General features: G+C 48.2%; 2 protein-coding genes across 14 annotated transcripts in view; both read right to left on the bottom strand.

Moving 5' to 3' along the window:
- C1H3orf62 (chromosome 1 C3orf62 homolog) overlaps positions 1-3,490 on the bottom strand; it is a 28,906-nt gene extending 25,416 nt beyond the window's left edge. Inside the window, exons 1-2 of one of the 5 annotated variants that reach the window (XM_063610443.1) lie at positions 2,637-3,490; positions 1,924-2,338 (exon numbers count right to left, since the gene is read on the bottom strand). In XM_063610443.1, coding sequence (XP_063466513.1) covers positions 1,924-2,333 — 410 coding nt within the window. In that variant the 5' untranslated portion in view covers positions 2,334-2,338; positions 2,637-3,490. Of the gene's footprint in view, positions 1-1,923 lie in introns of all 5 variants that reach the window. The other 4 variants (XM_063610447.1, XM_055277074.2, XM_055277085.2 and 1 more) reach the window with 4 other exon arrangements.
- A 136-nt stretch (positions 3,491-3,626) lies between these two features.
- Positions 3,627-21,282, bottom strand: part of USP4 (ubiquitin specific peptidase 4) — a 65,781-nt gene continuing 48,125 nt past the window's right edge. For 4 of the 9 annotated variants that reach the window (XM_055276961.2, XM_055276973.2, XM_055276971.2 and 1 more), the window contains 9 exons: positions 19,755-19,946; positions 17,855-17,943; positions 11,290-11,517; positions 10,042-10,112; positions 9,659-9,777; positions 9,182-9,331; positions 6,250-6,353; positions 4,314-4,402; positions 3,627-3,951 (listed from right to left, as the gene is read on the bottom strand). In XM_055276961.2, coding sequence (XP_055132936.1) covers positions 3,793-3,951; positions 4,314-4,402; positions 6,250-6,353; positions 9,182-9,331; positions 9,659-9,777; positions 10,042-10,112; positions 11,290-11,517; positions 17,855-17,943; positions 19,755-19,946 — 1,201 coding nt within the window. In that variant the 3' untranslated portion in view covers positions 3,627-3,792. Of the gene's footprint in view, positions 3,952-4,313; positions 4,403-6,249; positions 6,354-9,181; positions 9,332-9,658; positions 9,778-10,041; positions 10,113-11,289; positions 11,518-17,854; positions 17,944-18,884; positions 19,007-19,754; positions 19,947-20,883; positions 20,981-21,282 lie in introns of those variants that run through there. The other 5 variants (XM_055276966.2, XM_055276972.2, XM_055276974.2 and 2 more) reach the window with 4 other exon arrangements.

Below are 21,282 nucleotides of genomic sequence, written 5' to 3'. Positions count from 1 at the left end.
CAAAGTGCTGGGATTACAGGAGTGAACCACCGCGCCTGGCCTGTTTGTTTTAAAGATGGAGTCTTGCTCTTGTCGCCCAGGTTGGTGTGCAATGGCGTAATTTCGGCTCACCGCAACCTCCGCCTCCTGGGTTCAAGCGATTCTCCTGCCTCAGCCTCTGGAGTAGCTGGAATTACAGGCGGCCACCACCACACCCAGCTAATTTTTCTATTTTTAGTAGAGACGGGGTTTCACCATGTTGGCCAGGCTGGTCTCAAACCCCTGACCTCAGGTGATCCATCCGCCTCAGCCTCCCAAAGTGCTGGGATTCAGGCGTGAGCCACTGTGCCCAGCATTCTTTTTTTTTTAATATGGAGTCTTGCTCTGTTGCCCAGGCTGGAGTACCATGGCAAGATCTCAGCTCACTGCAACCTCTGCCTCCAGGATTCAAGCAATTCTCCTGCCTTGGCCTCCCAAGTAGCTGGGATTATAGGCACGTGCCACCACGCTTGGCTAATGTTTGTGTTTTTAGTAGAGACGGGGTTTCACCAAACCTCAAGCGATCCACCCACCTCAGCCTCCCAACGTGCTGAGATTACAGGCGTGCCACCACACCCGGCAAGGCCTGCACTGCTTATGAGTACCAATATAAATATTTGTGGAGTTGAAGGAAAAAAATTTTTTGTGGAGTTGAACCAATTAAATGGCCTCTTTATTCCCTTCCTATGAAGCAGCCAAGATGGCAGAACTTTGAAGTTTCTTTTTTTTTTTTGAGACGGAGTCTTGCCCTGTCGCCTAGGCTGGACTGCAGTGGCACGATCTCGGCTCACTGCAAGCTCCACCTCCTGGGTTCACGCCATTCTCCTGCCTCAGCCTCCCGAGTAGCTGGGACTACAGGTGCCCGCCACCACGCCCGGCTAATTTTTTGTATTTTTAGTAGAGACAGGGTTTCACCATGTTAGCCATGATGGTCTCGATCTCCTGACCTCGTGATCCGCCCGCCTCGGCCTCCCAAAGTGCTGGGAGTACAGGCGTGAGCCACCGCGCCCGGCCGGAAGTTTCATCTCATATGTTCATCCCTTCTCCAAGTCAAGGTGCCTGGGACCAGGCAATTTCAAGTTACTTGGGAGAAGAAAGTCTAGAGGAGACCTGATGATGGCCCAAAAAGCTCTGGGGTAAGAGTGGGGAGCAGAGGCAAAGATGAAGCCAGGAAGTAGGGCCCAGCCTTCAATTCAGCCTCTCCCTAATGTGGGCAAAGGAGGGTATCAAAGGCCCCAGTGTCCATATTCAAACACAGGAGTTAAGATGGAATTAAGACTTTTGTTTCTGCAACTTAAAAAATAAGGTTATTTTTAAAACCAGGTTATTTTACGTCCACTACGCCTTTGGGTACTGCAAAGTGGTTTCCGTGACTGGTTTGACATCAACGATTGACAACTAGCCCCTCAACTGGAACATATACACAAAATGTAACTGTTTCCTAGGCCAGATTCTGAAGAATGTCTGTGAACTCCCCAAATGCAGTCACAGAGCTGCCAAAAGGAGGCAAGAGCACTGTCATGAACTGAATCTAGGATCTTCAACAATTTTTTCAGAAACAAGAATCCCCTTAATTGGCCGGGCGCGGTGGCTCACGCTTGTAATCCCAGCACTTTGGGAGGCCGAGGCGGGCGGATCACGAGGTCAGGAGATCGAGACCACGGTGAAACCCCGTCTCTACTAAAAATACAAAAAATTAGCCGGGCGCGGTGGCGGGCGCCTGTAGTCCCAGCTACTCGGAGAGGCTGAGGCAGGAGAATGGCGTGAACCCGGGAGGCGGAGCTTGCAGTGAGCCGAGATTGCGCCACTGCACTCCAGCCTGTGTGACAGAGCGAGACTCCGTCTCAAAAAAAAAAAAAAGAATCCCCTTAATTGTAGCTATTAAGCTATCAAAATTAGAATCACCTTAAATTTTCTTTTCTCCAGTTTTCCCCCTCTCCTGCAGTTCTCCAAGACTCTCTTTCGGGTGCCAAAATGGAGGAATGCATCAATACATTTTCCTTGCTGGTCAGAGGTTTTCTCTCGGGGCACAGAGCATGTGGTTTTGCATTTACCGGGGCATGGTTTGTTGCAAAGGCAGGGTTCTCATTCTTAGGAGCACATGGGACAGCAGCAAAAGGAGCAGCAGAAGAGCAGGCTGCCAGAGGATGTCTTCTGCAGAGGAGCCTGGGCACAGGCAGCGCGGAGGAGAGCGGCGCGGCGCTCAGTTCCAGCCTCTGCTGGCCTGTGCACTCCTGGGAATAACTAACTCCTTCAAAGGCCCGGTCAATGGCTGCAGTCAGTTCCTTTCTGCATCTTCTTAGTTTTTCAGACATTTCTCCTAAAAGCGACCATGTCTTTATGTAATGCATTGGAAATGCACAGGATAACACAACAATGTTACAAATGAGGCTGCAAACTACCCCTGAACGGCCACGATTTTCTGGAGGTTGGCCCTGGCTATAGCAGGACCCACAACCCTCGGGCTTTCCTCCTGGAGTAGGCGGTTCTCGGCTCTCGCGGAGGAACCCGCCATCTGCCAGAAGCCCCAAAGACGCCCCGCCCCACTTCCCACAGCTTCCTGGCCCGCCCCGCCACTGCCTCCCGCCCCACAGAGGCTCCCAGGCCGCCGGCCGTACCGGCACCCCGCGCTTCGGCGGGTCGGCAGCCACGTCCTTGTCCTCACCCGCAGCGCAGTGACGCCGACCCAGCCAACGGTCATCGCATGCGCGTGCCCCGCGCAGGCCCCAAACCCCCACGGATTAGGTTAAAGGTCAAACAAAAAAGCCCGGATCCGTAAGTCCGGTTCCTTAAGGCCTTGCCCACACGCAGCAGCTGGCCCCGCGGTGGGAGTGGGGACGGGGCTTTCGACTGGGGGCCCTGGGAAGAGTCTTGGCAGGGATGAGGGAAGAACCCGTTCTAGAAAGCATCTGGGTAACACCAAAATGTATTACTACCCTAAATTGGCATGAACTGGAGCCCTTTCCCGGCTAACTCCCATAAAGATTTCTGTTCACAAGCCAACATGGAAACAACTGGACGGGACACAGCACCGGGCAGTTTTATGTACTGACTTCCTTTAAGCGTTATCTAATAAAAAGTGGGTTATGTAATAAAAGTGCTACACAGTATTTAACTGTCTTAATTCATCTAGGGTAGCAGGGGATATAACAGAACTGCTGGGTTCCACACGAGGTTGCGGGGCCAGGATCCCCAACACTAGATATCTTCATTTCCTTAGCGGGGAGAAAGCTGGAAATTACAAGATGGCTCAACGGAGAAATGGGCTTCAGTGGGTAACTTTCAGAAAATTATAAACCCATATCAGTGCACGTAGCGAGGGAAAGGGGAGTTTACTTGAGGCTTGGGTTACTGTGAGCAGACTACTTGGGGTGACCAGTATCAGCATCAGAACCAGAAATCCAGGCGCTCAGGGCAGCCCTGCAGGTGGGGTGGGTCTCCAGGCTGCTCCAAACTCAGCGCCTGTGTTCCTCTCCATTCTTTGGGATCCATCAGACATACTCCATTGTGTACCCCCATCCCACCCCCTTTTCAGCTTCACAGGTTTCACAGAAATTTCTCACCACCTGTTTAAAAATAAAAATAATTCAGCCTCTTGACATAGCTTCTTCTAGGTAAACGGTCTTTTTTTTTTTTTTTTTCCTTCTGCTAATAAAAGAAGGGTATTTCCTTGTCTAGTTTTTAGACAGAACACTAGCAGTCTGCAGAGTGTCAAAGATGTTCTCCTGGGGGATTACACTGGCGCTACAGGGTGGCAGGATCGTGGAGTCAGCATCAGTTGGTGTCCATGCTGCAAGCCTCATCATCCCCCAAGCCCTGCTGAGAGCTGCTTGGTTGTGTCCCTCCATCAGAGGAACCAGAACTGCTAAGTGAAGGTGTCTTATAAAATTCATCATCTCGACGTTGGTAAAATAGCACATAAGCTGCTTTAGTCTGAAATACAAGAGAGGGAAAGACCATTCAGTGGTTGGAAAAATCACCCATTTTCCCCAGCTTTTCTCTAGCTGTCCAAAACCCTCAAGGATCTTCCATATCCACACACAGGAGACCCTTCCACCTGAAGATGGATGCCCCTGCCAGGGAGCAGGGAATGGAAGGAGCCTTGTGCAGAGAACTCTGAGGAGAACTGAGCTTCTCATTTATGAAGGTCCCTGAAGGAATGCCAGCCAGCTCTGTCACACCTAGCTCCCACTGTCACATCAGGATGATGAAATAACCAACTAGCCTGATAGACGCTCTTCCCAGCTTTAATCCATAAAGACATGAGGAAGAACCACATATCATGGCCTACTCACCACTATCTGATCCTCAGAGGCCAGGGACACGTTGCTATCATCAAAGTAATACCATTTCCCATTCAGTTTGTTCTTCGCATATGCAGTGTCTGCCAAGTCAACAAAGAAAATACTCTAGCGGTCTCCAGAGAATTAATCTGGCTAGTTTATTAGGCTTGCACTAAATAAACACAAAAATCCCCAAAACAAAACCCCTGAAATTAAAAATAGTTTACAGTGTGTGTCTTAACAACCAAAAAACAACTCACCTTCTTTTCTAATCTGTTCCTTCTCAAACAGGATCAAAAGGCTAAAAATGGAGCTGTCAGGGACCAAGATTTTAAACTATAATTTTGGGAAACTAATCCAAAAAATAGAGCTATTCAGTGCTAATCTTCAGGATGGCTATGTGCAATAATCCAAAACCAGGGAACCCATAAAAGGAGCTGAAACTTCTAAGATTTAAGCAAAACAATAGCTCTCACAAGGACATGCCAAGTCAATCTCCCCCATTGCGTCTAGGCAGGTGGCTACTAACATCAACAGAATACATAGTGCCTCTGGAGCCTGCAGAATAATCCCAGTTAGGGGAACATTGGGTGTTTGGGTTTGCAGAGCTGGGACGTGAACAACATACCTTAGTCTCCATATAAAAAAAAAAAAAAAATTATCTTTCTCTAAAACTAGAAGTCCAGAGTCTGTGGTTGGGTAACAGTTTCCCACAATGATTCAAGCATTTCCCACAGGCAATGCTTCTTGTCTTGACTTTACACTATTCCCAAGCAGGATGTGTTTATTACAGCAATCCCAGCCCAGTTCCTGCTCCACCCAGATTCTCAGAAACTACAGAATCCAATGGAGATCTGATTTCCAGTGTCAACTTACTGTGTGGCTTTAGGTAAGGTGTTTAACACTTCAGCCTCAGTTTCCTCACTATAGCATTGACTACACAAAGTGGTGGTGAGGATCATGGGAAAGGGCAACAGAGAAGGTGCCCAAGGCCAGTTCACACAGTCTGTGCTTGACACAATAGCAGCAATGGTGGCTTTCAATTTTGAAGTTCCAACTGTAGGCCCAATGTGGACCCTCACACAACCAGCCTAACCTCATGGACAAGAAAACTGAGGATGAGAAACTTGCCCAAATGGTATGTTTGTGTGCAAAAATTAGCAAATAAAAATGAACACAGGCTGGGCACGGTGACTCACACCTGTAATCCCAACACTTTGGGAGGCCAAGGCAGGGTGGTTTGCTTGAGCCCAGGAGTTCAAGACCAGCCTGGGCAACATGGCAAAACCCTGTCTCTACTAAAAATACAAAAATTAGCCAGCTGTGGTGGCACACACCTGTAATCCCAGCTACTCGGGAGGCTGAGGCACGAGAATCGCTTGAACCTGGGAGGTGGAGGTTACAAGTGGGCCGAGACTGCGCCACTGCTTTCCAGCCTGAGTGACAGAGTGAGAATCTGTCTCAAAAAAAGAGCAAACCAGCCAGGCTCAGTGGCTCATGCCTGTAATCCCAGCACTTTGGGAGGCCAAGGCGGGCGGATCACGAAGTCAGGAGATCGAGAACATCCTGGCTAACATGATGAAACCCCATCTCTACTAAAAATACAAAAAATTAGCCAGGCTTGGTAGCGGGTGCCTGTAGTCCCAGCTACTCTGGAGGCTGAGGCAGGAGAATGGAGTGAACCTTGGAGGCGGAGCTTGCAGTGAGCGGAGATTGCGCCACTGTGCTCTAGCCTGGGCGACATAACGAGACTCCATCTCAAAAAAAAAAAAAAAAAAAAAAAAGAATTAAAAAAAACAGAGAGTGGAATCAGTATGAAGAAAGCCTGCAGCATGAAGCCCGTGAAACTGCATAAGCAAAGCATTTAGGGCAATGCCTGGTCCACTGGTGAGAGATGATGGCCGAGCATATTTCAACATCTCAGAAGGAAGCAGATGTCAGTACTTACAGTGGCCAACCCCCATGGCTCCATAATGATTGGACACGGCAATGAGGTCGTACACGTAAGGCCTTGCTGACAGGTTACAGACAAATTCGGACATGTTCAGCCCTCTGAGCACAAAACACAAAAATAGTTCTTGAATATGTTAAACCCAAAGTAGTTAGAGTAACCCAGCAACCTCTGTTATGCAACAGGGCAGAACACAGGGAGGCACTCAAACTATTCGAGAAAGACCATGATGGAAGGGACCCTAGGATCCGTGTTCTGACCACTGACATATTCAGGCTAGAAAATGGGGCCAGGTGCAGTGGCTCATGCCTGCAATCCCAGCACTTTGGGGGACCAAGGCGGGTGGATCACCTGAGGTCAGGAGTTCGAGACAAGCCTGACCAACGTGGTGAAACCCTGTCTCTACTAAAAATACAAAAATTAGGCCACGCACGGTGGCTCACGCCTGTAATCCCAGCACTTTCGGAGGCCAAGGCAGGCGGATTGCGAGGTCAGGAGATTGAGACCATCCTGGCTAACACGGTGAAACGCTGTCTCTACTAAAAAATAAAAAAAATTAGCTGGGTATGGTTGTAGTCCCAGCTACTCAGGAGGCTGAGGCAGGAGAATGGCGTGAACCTGGGAGGCGGAGCTTACAGTGAGCCAAGATCGCACTACTGCAGTCCAGCCTGGGTGACAGAGCAAGACTCTGTCTCAAAAAAAAAAAAAAAAAAGTATATATATACACATATATATACACATATATACACACACACACATATACACATACACACACACACATATATATATATACACACACACACACACACACACACACACAAATTAGCCGGGCATGGTGGCACACACCTGTAATCCTAGCTACTTGAGAGGCTGAGGTAGGACAATCAGATTGATCCCGGGACGTGGAGGTTGCAGTGAGCCAAGATCGTGCCATTGCACTCCAGCCTGGGCGACAAGAGTGAAACTCCGTCTCAAAAAAAAAAAAAAAAAAACAAACAACAACAACAAAAGAAAATGGGAGAACCTCTTTCTGGGTAACTCCAGCACCAGACAAAATGGTGATGAGGGTCTAGAGATACACACAGAGGGCTTCAGCAAGTATGCAGAAATGGCTGTTCTTAACAGAATTACAGTTGGTGCCATAATAATTTAAACTCAACCAAAACAGGCCCCAGAAAGCTTTCTTCCTCCAATATTTTATTTAAAAATGTTCAAACACACAGAAAAGATAAAGAATTTTTTTTTTTTGAGACAGTCTCACTGTGTCGTCCAGGCTGGAGTGTAGTGGCGCGATCTTGACTCACTGCAACCTCTGCCTCTTGGGTTCAAGTGATTCTCCTGCCTCAGCCTCCCGAGCAGCAGGGATTACAGGCATGTGCCACCATGCCTGGCTAATTGTTTTTTGTACTTTTAGTAGAGATGGGGTTTCACCATGTTGGTCAGACTGGTCTCAAACTCCTGACCTCGTGATTTGCCCACCTCAGCCTCCCAAAGTGCTGGGATTACAGGTGTGAGCCACCGCGCCCAGCCAAGATAAAGAATTTTTACAACAAATACTTATTATCCATCACCTGGAGTCTCCTGCTGACATGCTATACTTCATGTATCTATTCTTTCCCCCAGAAAGCATTTTAAAATCTACATTTTGTGGGCAACTCCCTTCTTTTTTCTTTTTTTGGAGACAGGGGCTTGCTCTGTTGCTCAGGCTGGAGTGCAGTGGCACAATCTTGGCTCACTGCAACCTCCGCCAAGTGGGTTCAAGCAATTCTCCTGCCTCAGCCTCCCTAGTAGCTGGGATTACAGGTGTGCACCACCGCACCCAGCTAATTTTTGTAGTTTTACTGGAGACAGGATTTCACCATGTTGGCCAGGCTAGTGTCCAGCTCCTGATCTCAAGTGATCTGCCCGCCTTGGCCTCCCACAGTGCTGGGATTACAGGTGTAAGCCACTGTGCCAGCCTCTTTTTTTTTTTTTTTTTTGAGATGGAGTCTCGCTCTGTCACCAGGCTGGAGTGCATTGGCGCGATCTTGGCTCACTGCAACCTTTGCCTCCTAGGTTCAGGCGATTTTCCTGCCTCAGCCTCCTGAGTAGCTGGGACTACAGGTGTGCGCCACCACGTCCAGCTAACTTTTGTATTTTTAGTAGAGATGGGGTTTCACCATGTTGGCCAGGATGGTCTTGATCTCCAGACCTTGTGATCCGCCCACCTTGGCCTCCCAAAGTGCTGGGATTACAGGCATGAGCCACCGTGCCCAGCCTATCTTTTTTAAATATATTTTTTATTTATTGTAGAGAGGAAGTCTCTCTATGTTGCCCAGGCTGGTTTTGAACTCCTAGGCTCAAGTGATCCTCCCACCTTGCCCTCCCAAACTGATGATATGTGAGCCACTGTGCCCAGCCAGGGAACATCTATCTGTTGACTTACTTTCCTGTTCTTAGTTACAGTCTATACTGTGGGGCTTGAGAGGATATGAGTAGACAGCCAGTCCCAGTCCCTACCCCAGGGACAGGATCATGGCAGGTATGCAGCCCACATGCAGCCCCCAATAATAACCCAACTCTCCCTGACAGGCTATTCTTGGTTGCCTTGTCACCTATTGTGCTGCCTCTGCTAAGGTGAGGCTACCTGTGACACATGATGGACAGGCAGGCCAGTTAGGTGGCCTAAGTGACTCGAGAGGGAAACTAGCAGTGGGAGGAGTGATTGGCAGCAGCCTGTGTCTGGGCAAATACTTCCACTGGAGAGTCTCTTCCCCAAAGATGGGAGGATAGGGACGGGAGGGGTAACTACAGCTAAACTCTGACCTCCTAGACCCCGGCAACACACATCCTTACTCAGAAATTTTGGTGGCAAACTGCTCAGCCAATCAGTGCCAAGATTTTCTGCCTGTTTTTAAATGTTCCTAACACTGTAGTCACCATGACCCACCTGATTGGGAATTCTACGACTGTGTCGAGCTTATCCCTCCAGTATCTGTTGTAGGAGAAACGTTTGAGGTGGACCACCAGGATCTTGGGCAAGGACCATAGGTCAAACTTTTTTGTGGCCTGTTGATGCTTCTTACAGTTGGGACAGTACCTAAAAAGAGAAACCTCCACTTAGTAGGGCAAGCTGGCAGCCAGTGCCACCTGGGCACTCATGCATGGAGGCACAGCTGCAGTCCTGACAGTTGCCATCCTCTCAGTCAGCACTCAACACTACTGCTTCTGGCCAGGGACCTGTCTTCCAAAATGGTGTGACGGCTTTCCTAGGAAAACTCAACTCACAGAGGATTATGTTGTAGGGTTGGCTATATAAAGAAGTGACACATCCAAATACAAAGGGGTTGATGTGCACAGATGGCCCTAGCAGATCTGAGTCCTGGGGTGCATGGGGCCTCTGCCCAGACAGGCAGGAGCTGTGTACCAGGGGTCATGCTCCCCAAGGGTCTCCATGGTGGTGAACAGCTCGATGCAGTCTCTCAGGGCCACTGTGGTCTTCTTCTTCTTCTGAGGCTGCAACATGCTCACATGCTTCTCATAGGCCTATGGGAAACAAAGCACTCAGTTCTGCTGGAGGAAAAGATCTTACTGCATTAAGACATGAAGGCCTACAGAGGCTCTCCCACCTGGAATGCAGTACACTTTCTAGAGCCTCTGAACATAAAATGACAAAATCTTGAAGTGCTTTTCCTTCTCAGTCTTAAATATAACTTGCTAAATTGCTGTCCAACTGGTGAAAGTGATCGCAGTCCACATCCGGTGCAGAAACCAGCAGACACCACCGACCACGAACCCCGAGGGACATACCTCAGATTCTTGCTCATCATAGTAAAGGCTCCGAGTTTCACTGTCCCAATCCATGGCCAGTGTAGATCGAGCTGAGGAGGACCAAAATGTCACTTGTTATGGAATGGCAAGCAATAGGAGAGGCTCTCCGAGTGACAGGAGTGAGAAGGACCACACTCAGGCCACACCATCAACACCTTCTCCCACATCAGCAGCCACTGCCAAGAGCAATGCTCTGCAATGGGCCAGCCCTTCTGATCCCCAGCCCCAAAAAGCCTTTCGCAAGGACTTCCTCAGTGATACGGATAAGCTACAAAGGAACTAACTATTGAGAATTCTCAAAGGGCACAGGTCAAGATGGAGTAATAGGGACCAGATTTATCATCCTACCATAAACCACAAAAAAACCTGACAAAATGGATGAAAGAATTGTTTTCAGACATTGGATACAGCAGGAAGGAGATCCCTGACAGAAGGAAAAAAAAAGAGACCCCTACATCACCCTAGCTGATTGCCTGCAGGCAGTTTCCAGGACTTAGCATAGGGGAGAGAGGAGAAGATTAAGCTGAAGAGTCAAAGACTGGAGTTTGAGAAGATGGCTAGAATTTGCAAGGCGTTCCAGCATGGGCAACATAGTGAGACCCTGTCTCTACACAAACTACAAATATTAGCTGGGTGTGGTGGTGCACGCCTGTAGTCTCAGCTACTCAGGAGGGTGAGGTGGGAAGGGAGCTGAAAGACAGAGATGCTTCTCCTCCCCCAACTGGCAGAGGTGTCTTCACTGGCCAATTGTGCTTTTCACACAATCCCTCAGAATGCCTCTTCCTGTCTGTACAGCAGTCCCCATTACAACCTCCATGTGTCGGTGAGGCTACAAAATCCATGACCATCCTCTGAATGGGTCACATTTCATGAGTATTAACGAACAAAATAAATATGCGTTTATTCTTATAAGTGAGCAAGTATGGGGAAATGTTGCTGCCAAGGGTGGCCACGGGAAAGGTTATCGACACACAGCAAATTCCCGCAGAGGGAGTGGAGGGAGACCTACTTTCCTCCGAGGTCATCAGGGACTCAGGAGAAAAGCCTAAAAGGTAGGAGGATCTCTGAAACAGTCCTGAGGGGGCTTCAAGCCAAGGATCATACAAGTGCTCCTCCTGGAGGCACAGAGATTGTGAAAGCCCAATGCAGTGAGTGTCGAGTGCAAGGATTTTCAAACAGATCCTAAGTCCCTAAAGCCCAGCTTGAAACGTCAGAAAAAGTGCTTACAGTTGAGTTTAAGTAGTTTTCCATCAGTTGCAAGTGAATTTATGTCAGCTGTTCCATAGGAGTTCACAAGACTGAAGGTAAAAAGCCTTTTTGGGCAGGGCTGGCCTTTGATCTTCTTTTGGGTGGTCTCACTGGGGTCATTTCCTGGCTCATCTTCCCCACTGCCTTCTGTTTCTGAAAGCTGCTCTTTGCCTTCTTCCTGATGCTCCATTTCTTCCTCATCTTCTCCTGGCACATAAATGGAAAACAATATGTATATAATTTCCCACCATTTCAATGTTAAAAATTTTATTTAATACATAACTATGGTGTTTCCTTCCAGATTTTATTCTGTGTTTATGAAGTTAAATCTATTCCTTTGCATTTAACTTGAATTCACATGTGACTCTCACCACACCCTTGCAAGACAGGCAGACTGGGCACTGCTATTCCACGATGAGGAGGCACAGTCTGAGAGAGCTTAAATGAGCCACCCGCAGGCACAATGAGATTCAGAAGCCCTGCCATCCTGTCTACTGGCCATCACAGCACATGGTCTCTCACTCTTGCAACTTCACCATTAGGCCCACAGAGAGAAAAGGGCTTAAATGAAACACATACTCAACACTCAAGAAGACAGCTTGGTGAGAAACACTATCTTCCATTCCATCCATTCCGTCCATCCATCCATTCCGTCCATCCATCCAGCCAGCCAGATCCATCCGAGACAGTCTCACTCTAGCCACTCTATCTATCTATCTATCTATCTATCTATCTATCTATCTATCTATCTATCTATCTATCTGAGATGGAGTCTCACTCTGTCACCCAGGCTAGAGTGCAATGGCACGATCTCGGCTGACTGCAACCTTCACCTCCCAGTTCAAGCAATTCTCCTACCTTAGCCTCCTGAGTAGCAGGGATTACAGGCGTGCACCACCATGCCCGGCTAATTTTTATATTTTTTTAGTAGAGACGGGGTTTCACCATGTTGGTCAGGCTGGTCTCGAACTCCTGACCCCAGATGATCCACCGGCCTTGGCCTCCCAAAGTGCTAGGATTACAGACGTGAGCCACCGCGCCTGGCCCTATTTATTTATTTATTTTTTGAGACGGAGTCTCACTCTGTCGTCCAAGCTGGAATGCAATGGCGTGATCTCAGCTCAGTGCAACCTCCACCTTCCGGGTTCAAGCAATTCTCCTGCCTCAGCCTCCCGAGTGGCTGGGACTACAGGTGCGTGCTACCACACCCGGCTACTTTTTTGTATTTTTAGTAGAGACAAGGGTTCACCATGTTCACCAGGATGGTCTCTAGTTCCTGAACTCGTGATCTGCCCACCCCGGCTTCCCAAAGTGCTGGGATTACAGGTGCGAGCCACTGCACCCGGCCAAGAAACACAACTTAAAAGTCAGTTGTCTTTTTTTTTTTTTTTGAAGTGGAGTCTCACTCTGTCGCCCAGGCTAGAGTACAGATTGCTAGAGCAATCTCGGCTCACTGCCACCTCTGCCTCCCAGTTTCAAGCAATTCTGCTGCCTCAGCCTCCTGAATAGCTGTGGTTACAGGCACGCACCACCACGCCCAGCTAATTTTTGTATTTTTGGTAGAGACGGGGTTTCTCCATGTTAGCCAAGCAGGTCTTGAACTCCAGCCCTAAAGTGATCTGCCCTCTCGGCCTCCCAAAATGATGGGATTACAGGTGTCAGCCACCAGGCCCAGCTATTTTCAAATATTATAATAAACACAAATAATAAGTATTCAGTTCCTCCAGAAAAAAACCTATCCTGAATTTTCCTTTAGTATTTACTAAAGGTCTCTTAGGTGCAGGTACCATGCTAGGTTCCAGGGCTCCATAAGGGGAGCACACAGTCTAAAGGGAAAGTTAAAGTATCAAATAAGTAACTTTAGCAAAGATGGGGACCACTCCAAAAGCTGGTGTAAAAGTAACAGAGAAGAGCAGATTTAAAACAAAGAATCTACATACTTGATCAGTAAAAACGGAAATTCTGAGAAAAGGAGAATGTGCTATTTAAGAGCCCACAACCCCTGGTTCTCATGGAGGTTCCTTTCCGAACTTGCTTAACTCCTGAGACATGACACTGTCCCTTTACACACAATAAGCCTGTCCCCCTCCTACACTGGCAAGGAAAAACCTGCCCTGCCTGATGCCTCTTGGAGAAGGGCAGAACCCAAAACTGCCTCAGTCCCACTCAGGAAATGAGCAGTGCCCTCATACTTATAAGAACTCTGTCCTGGCCCATGCCACTGGCTGCCAGTTACCTGGATAATGCCAGGAGCCTTGGGCCAATGCAGTCAGAATTAAATGCCATGGACTGTATTTCACAGGATGAGAAAAAAAGCAGCCTATGATCCCAGCACCTTGGGAGGCTGAAGCAGGCGGATCACCTGAGGTCAGGAGTTTAAGACCAGCCTGAGCAACATGGTGAAACCCCATCTCTACTAAAAATACAAAAATTAGCCAGGCATGGTGTCAGGTGCCTGTAATCCCAGCTACTCAGGAGGCTGAGGCAGGAGAAGCACTTGAACCTGGGAGGCAGAGGTTGCAGTGAGCTGAGATCACGCCATTGTACTCCAGCCTGGGCAACAAGAGCAAAACTCCGTCTCAAAAAAAAGAAAAGAAAAGAAAAAGAAAAAGCAGGATCCACTGAAAGCAGCTACCCAAAGTCACTCAGAGAATCAGCAGGGGACCTAAAGGTCAGCAGTCACAGGCCTAACAAGGAGCCATGGCAGTAGTGGCTAAAAATGCTTTGTGGTTATGCTGGGCACAGTGGCTCATGCCTATGATCCCAGCACGTTGGGAGGTTGAGGTGGATGGATTGCTTGAGCCCAGGAGTTCGAGACCAGCCTGGGAAACATGCAGAAACCCTGTATCTACAAAAAAAAGAAAAATTAGCTGGGCATGGTGGCACACATCTGTAGTTCCCAGCTACTCAAAAGGCTGAGGTGGGAGGATTGCTTGAACCCAGGGAACGGAGGTTGCAGTGAGCTGAGATTGTGCCACTGCACTCCAGCCTGGGCGACAGAGCAAAAGAAAACAAACAAAAAAACCTTTATGCTTAAACAAGGTCTGAAGTCTACACACCAAGATTCACCTGTAGGATTCAAAAGGTGACACTCATTGTCCCGGACATGCCTAAGAAGCAGGGTTAGCAGTAAAAATAGCAAACACACTCACAAGATGTTGTTACTGATTGAGTGCCTTTCATGTGCCCTGTCCTTTAATCACATGACCTCAAATTGTAATTGCAGATCTGTGAAGCAGATATCCTTTTGCAGACAGGTAAACCAAGGTTCAGAGGGATGATGTGACTTGTTCAAGTCCACCCCATACCTTGAGCTGGGGATCAGACTGCCTTAGCTTCCAGAGTGTCACAGATCACCCAGGGTCTGTTCAGAGACTACTATTACCATTCCAACACCTCTGCTGGTGGACCTATACACAAAATATATTCCTGTTTAACCCTAGTGGGAAATGAACATAACATTTCGGGCAAGAATAAGAAGCCAAATATTGGGGCTGGATGCAGTAGCTCATGCCTGTAATCCCAGCACTTTGGGAAGCCGAGGTGTGTGGATCACCTGAGGTCAGGAATTCGAGACCAGTCTGGCCAATATGGTGAAACCCCATCTCTACTAAAAATACAAAAATTAGCCAGGCGTGGTGGTGGGCGCCTATAATCCCACCATTGCACTCCAGCCTGGGTGACAGAGCGAGACTCAGTCTCAAAAAAAAAAAAGAATCCAAATATTGGCCATGTGTGGTGGCTCATGCCTATGATCCCAGCACTCTGGGAGGCCAAGGTGGGTGGATTGCTTGAACTCAGGAGTTCAGGACCAGCCTGGGGAACATGGGAAGACCTTGCTTGTCTCTACAAAAAAGAAAAAAAAGAAAAAGAAATTATCTGGGTATGGTGACACGTTCCTGTAGTCCTGGCTACTCAGGTGGATGAGGTGGGAGGATTGCTTGAGCCCAGGAGGTCAAGGCTGCAGTGAGCCATGATTGCACCACTGTATTCCAGCCTGGGCGACAGAGTGTGAACCTGTCTAAAACAAAGAATCCAAATATAATAAAACGTATTCAACCCTAAAATGCCAAAAATAATTTGGAGTATCTCTTGATGACGGAGGCTTGTGGTCATTATTTTTAAAGTAAATTCTTGGCTGGGCACAGTGCCTCAGGCCTGTAACCCCAGCACTTTGGAAGGCGGAGGTGAGCAGATCACTTCAGGTCAGGGGTTCGAGACCAGACTGGCCATGATAGAGACACCCCATCTCTACTAAAAATACAAAACTAGCCAAGTGTGGTGGCGCACACCTATAGTACCAACTACTCGGGAAGCTGAGGTGGCAGAATCCCTTGAACCCAACAGACTGAGGCTGCAGTAAGCCAAGATTGTGCCACTGCACTCCAGCCTGGCCAACAAAGTGGACTCCATATAGAAATAAATTAATTAGTTAAAGTCAGTTCTCACTTTCTAGGACTGCACGTCTTGGAGGAATCTGGACATCTGGTTTTGCAACTGATAATTTTTTGTTTTTGCTGGTTTTTGTTTTTGTTTGAGATGGAATGTTGCTCTGTCGTCCAGACTGGAGTGCAGTGATGCAATCTCAGCTCACTGCAACCTCCGCTTTCTGGGTTCAAGCGATTCTCGTGCTTCAGCCTCCCAAGTAGCTGGGATTACAGGCACACGCTGCCATGCCTGGCTAATTTTGTATTTTTTAGTAGAGACAGGGTTTCACCATGTTGGCCAGGCTGGTCTTGAACTCCTGACCTCAGATGATCTGCCTGCCTTGCCCTCCCAAAGTGCTGGGATTACAGGCGTGAGCCATCGCACCCGTCTGCAACTGAGAATTTATGTGCTGGGCGCAGCGGCTCACACCTGTAATCCCAGCACTTCAGGAGGGCAAGGTGGAAGGAAGGATAGCCTGAACCTGGCAGGTTGAGGCTGCAGTAAACCATGATTGCACCACTGCACTCCAGACTGGGTGATAATCAAGACCCTACTCTTTTTTTTTTTTTTTTTTTTGAGACGGAGTCTCAGTCTGTCACCCAGGCAGGAGTGCAGTGGCATGATCTCGGCTCACTGCAAGCTCTGCCTCCCGGGTTCATGCCATTCTCCTGCCTCAGCCTCCTGAGTAGCTGAGACTACAGGCGCCCACCACCATGCCTAATTTTTTGTACTTTTAGTAGAGACAGGGTTTCACTGTGTGAGCCAGGATGGTCTCGATCTCCTGACCTCGTGATCCACCCACCTCGGCCTCCCAAAGTGTTGAGATTACAGGTGTGAGTCACCGCACCCAGCCTCAAGACCCTTCTCTTAAAAAAAAAAAAAAAAAAAAAAAAAAAGCTGGGCATGGTGGCTCACACCTGTAATCCCAGCACTTTGGGAGGCTGAGGCGGGTGGATCACGAGGTCAGGAGTTCAAGACCAGCCTGGCCAAGATGGTGAAACCCCGTATCTACTAAAAATACAAAAATTAGCCAGGCATGGTGGCATGCGCCTGTAATCCCAGCTACTTGGGAGGCTGAGGTAGAGAAGTGCTTGAACCCGGGAGGTAAAGGTTGCAGTGAGCCGAGATCGCACCACTGCACTCCTGTGTGGGCAACAGAGCAAGATTCCATCTCAAAAAAAAAAAAAAGAAAGAAAGAAAAAGAAAAGAAAAAATTTACAGCACGAGCTTGAAAGACATATATGGTTTTACAGAAATAAAGCCACTGAGTCACCTAAGTCCCAAAAAGAAGAGTGACATGTCAGGTGGGGTGGCTCACACCTGTAATCCTAGCCCTTTGGGAGGCTAAGGCAGGAGTATTGCTTCAGGTCAGGAGTTCAAGACCAGCCTGGGCAACATGGCAAGACTCCTGGTCTTTTTTTTTTTTTTTTTTTTTTGAGACAGAGTCTCGCTCTGTGGCCCAGGCTGGAGTGCAGTGGAGCGATCTCGGCTCAGTGCCAGCTCTGCCTCCCGGGTTCATGCCATTCTCCTGCCTCAGGCTCCTAAGTAACTAGGACTACAGGTGCCCGCCACCACACCTGGCTAATTTTTTGCATTTTTAGTAGAGACGGGCTTTCACCGTGTTAGCCAGGATGGTCTCGATCTCCTGACCTCGTGATTCGGCACCTCGGCCTCCCAAAGTGCTAGGATTACAGGTGTGAGCCACCACGCCCGGCCAACCCCTGGTCTTTACAAAAAATTTAAAAATTAGCTCGGTGTCATGGCATGCACATGTAGTCCCAGCTACTCCGGAGGCTGAGGTGGGACAATCACTTAAGCCCAAGAGTCTGAAGTAACAGTGAGCCATGATTGCACAACTGCATTCCAGCCTGGGTGACAGGAATGAGATCCCTATCTGGAAAAAAAAAAAAAAAGGAAGATTCCACAAGGTAGCAAAGTTGGACAACAGGCACTGGCAGAGTAGAATGTTGTAGACCTAACTCCTAAGGCTGCTGCTGTAGGCAGAGCCCCAACCCAGTCCTAACCCCCTTCTCCCATGTGTATAACACCTTTAGAAGAAGAGGGAAAACAGGAGGTATTTGGTCAGTGACAGCCACACAGCATGGTGCATGCTCACCTTCGCAGCTGTTCCTGGAGCCATTGCAGGCCCCTGGCTCCAAGGGTGAGCTGCCAGACTCATCAGGTAAAGGCTGTTTCACATAGCGGCTTCAAAAAGAGAAAAAGAGAAGAAAAGAAAAAGATTGTTAGTTGTAACATTTATCTATTTTTTCCACCATGCGGCTAAGAAGTAGTTCATAATTTATATGGATGATAGCTACTCACAAAGCAATTTATGTAAATAGAAGTGCTTTAGAATTATCCACTGGGCCGGATGTGGTGGCTAATCCCAGCACACTGGGAGGCCAAGGCAGGTGGATCACCTGAGGTCAGGAGTTCGAGACCAGCCTGGCCAACATGGTGAAACCCCATGTCTAGTAAAACTACAAAAATTAGCTGGGCATGGTGGCACATGCCTGTAATCCCAGCTACTCAGGAGGCTGAGGCAGGAGAATTACTTGAACGTGGGAGGCGGAGGTTGCAGTGAGCCACGATCATGCCACTAGGCACTCCAGCCTGGGCAGAGAGCAATTCTGTCTCAAAAAATAAAATAAAATAAAATAAAATAACGCAGTGGCTCAATATTTTAAGAAATTAAAAACACAAATGGCCGGGCATGGTGGCTCACACCTGTAATCCCGGCACTTTGGGAGGCTGAGGTGGGCAATCACCTGAGGTCAGGATTTCCAGACCAGCCTGGCCAACATGGTGAAACCCCATCTCTACTAAAAATACAAAAGTTAGGCCAGGCATGGTGGCTCATGCCTGTAATCCTAGCACTCTGGGAGGCTGAGGTGGGAGTATCACTTGAGGTCAGGAGTTTGAGACTAGCCTGGCCAACATGGTGAAACCCCCTCTCTACTAAAAATACAAAAATTAGCCGGAAATCACTTGAACCTGGGAGGTGAGGGTTGCAGTGAGCCGAGATCGTGCCACTGCACTCCAGCCTGGGCAACAGAGTGAAACTCCGTCTCAAACAAACAAACAAACAAAAACACACACACACACACACACACACACAAAACTTAGCCAGGTGTGGTGGCACATGCCTGTAATCCCAGCTACTTGGGAGGCTGAGGCAGCAGAATCACTTGAACCTGGGAGGTAGAGGTTGCAGTGGGCCGAGATCGCGCCACTGCATTCCAGCCTGGGCGACACAGCAAGATTCCATCTTGGAAGGAAAAAAAAAAAAAAAAACCCACAAGAAATTAGCCAATGAAGACTCTAAGAAAGTTTGTCTCGAGTCTTATATGAAAGTCATGTGGCACCATCATTTTTGAAGGTATTTCCCAATAATCCTAATTTCCAGCTTCAGAACGATAGTGGAACACTTCAGAAATAAAATACAAATGCCATCAAAGTGCTAGCCTCCCTGAAAATGATTCTAAGAGGACTGGACTCCTAGGATCATGGTACCTAAGATGTGCCAGGTGGCTCATCCCAATAGCACCTGCCCTGGCCCATCCAGGGGCTGGCACAAGTGCATTTTTTTTTTTTTTTTTTTTTTGAGATGGAGTCTCACTCTGTCACCCAGGCTGGAGTGCAGTGGTGCGATCTCGGCTCACTGCAGCCTCCAGCTCCCGGGAAAATCAAGAATCAAGCGACTCTCCTGCCTCAGCATCCCAAGCAGCTGGGACTACAGGCACCCACCGGCATGCCTGGCTAATTTTGTATTTTTAGTAGAGACGGATTTCACCATCTTGGCCAGGCTGGTCTCAAACTCCTGACCTCAGGTGATCTGCCCGCCTTGGCCTCCCAAAGTGCTGGGAGTACAAGCATGAGCCACTGTACCCGGCAAATGCATTTCTTACAGAGGTGAGCATATAGGATCAACATAGCCACTTGGCAGGAGTTGCCACTACTATTACTGGGTATATCTTCATCTCAGATAACAACCAAATCACATTCCTGCCACCAACCTGATACGATCACAAACAGCCTGGTACAAAGACTCAAGCGTTAACTTGTGCTTGGGGACAGAAAGCAACAGTGGCTGCCCATATAGCGCTGACCCGGAGGAAGTGCTTGATGGCCTGGACTTCCTCTCCCTGAAGTAGACTGGAAGCATGACACATTCCGAGCCGTCCACAGAAGTGCTGCGGACCTCATACCTGCGTCAATCACACAAGAGGGCACTTTTAGTAGTAGGTCCTTGTGAACAACAGAGATCTGAGCTGAAGCTATGTGGTGGCCAGGGCTATGATTACTGGGACAGAGCATATTTGAGTAGAAAAGGTGGCTATAACTATTGCCAAGATGTTTCTAGAGGTTGAGTCAGGAATCCAAAGAAGGACCATTGTCAGCACAATGTGAACCTATACAACCTGGGACTGAGGGCTAATCGTGATACTCCTTCTTCCAACCACGGCCTCAAACTCTGTGGTCCTTCAACTGGGACCCAACACAGATAACAGCCATCATTCAGATCATCACTCTGAACACAAAGGCACACAGCTGGGCCCAGCCACCAAGTTCATCTTTTGTCATCAAAGAGCTCATCTTTAAAAAACGTATTGAGTTGGCTGGGCGCAGTGGCTCAGGCCTGTAATCCCAGCACTTTGGGAAGCCAAGGCGGGCGGATCACGAGGTCAGGAGATTGAGACCATCCTGGCTAACACGGTGAAACCCCATCTCTTCTAAAAATACAAAAAATTAGCCAGGCATGGTGGCGGGCATCTGTAGTCCCAGCTACTCGGGAGGCTGAGGCAGGAGAATGGCGTGAACCCAGGAGGCAGAGCTTGCAGTGAGTCGAGATCTCGCCACTGCACTCCAGACTGGGCAACAGAGCGAGACTCCGTCTCAAAAAAAAAAAAAAAATGCATTGAGTGCCCTGCCCTTTAATAAGACCAAATACTGTACAAAGATGTACACCTAGGATATTAGCCAAAGGCTCTTTTTTTCCAAATGAGCAAGCAAATTTATAAAACTAATTGTCATCTTTGTTCAAAAACACTGAAGTAAAAGAATCATATCTAATTCTGAAAAACATCAGAGATAACCAAAGAAACTGCTAGATACAAATCAATGATTTTGAAAAATGTGTCTTACTTAGTGAATACATGAGATTGAGGAGATTTATAGATGTTTTATCCTGGAACAGATGTTACCAAAATTGCTGGCAACCGACTGTAGTCTTTCCCTCTTCCTATAGGGGGAGACACAAACTTACTGATTCAAATTTTGAAACTAAATATATATGCGTGCACGCACGCGCACACACACACACGCACACACACACACCCCCTCCCCAAATGCCTAGCAAACAGTCCTGACTTAAGTTTATGCAGGAGGAATTTCTAAGAATACACAAAAATGTCCAAGGTGTGCTCTTGAGTAAATACTGTGGTCCAGCACAGTGGTAAAGAACCAGGCCTTGGAGTGCAGCTGCCCCAGGTTCCAGGTCCACATTGCCATTTTCTGGCTGCTAGTAATAAGCAACCTAACTTC

This window comes from Symphalangus syndactylus, chromosome 1 (assembly GCF_028878055.3).
Source record: "Symphalangus syndactylus isolate Jambi chromosome 1, NHGRI_mSymSyn1-v2.1_pri, whole genome shotgun sequence".
Taxonomy (NCBI): Eukaryota; Metazoa; Chordata; class Mammalia; order Primates; family Hylobatidae; genus Symphalangus; species Symphalangus syndactylus.
This window is presented reverse-complemented; position numbering and strand designations above follow the sequence as displayed.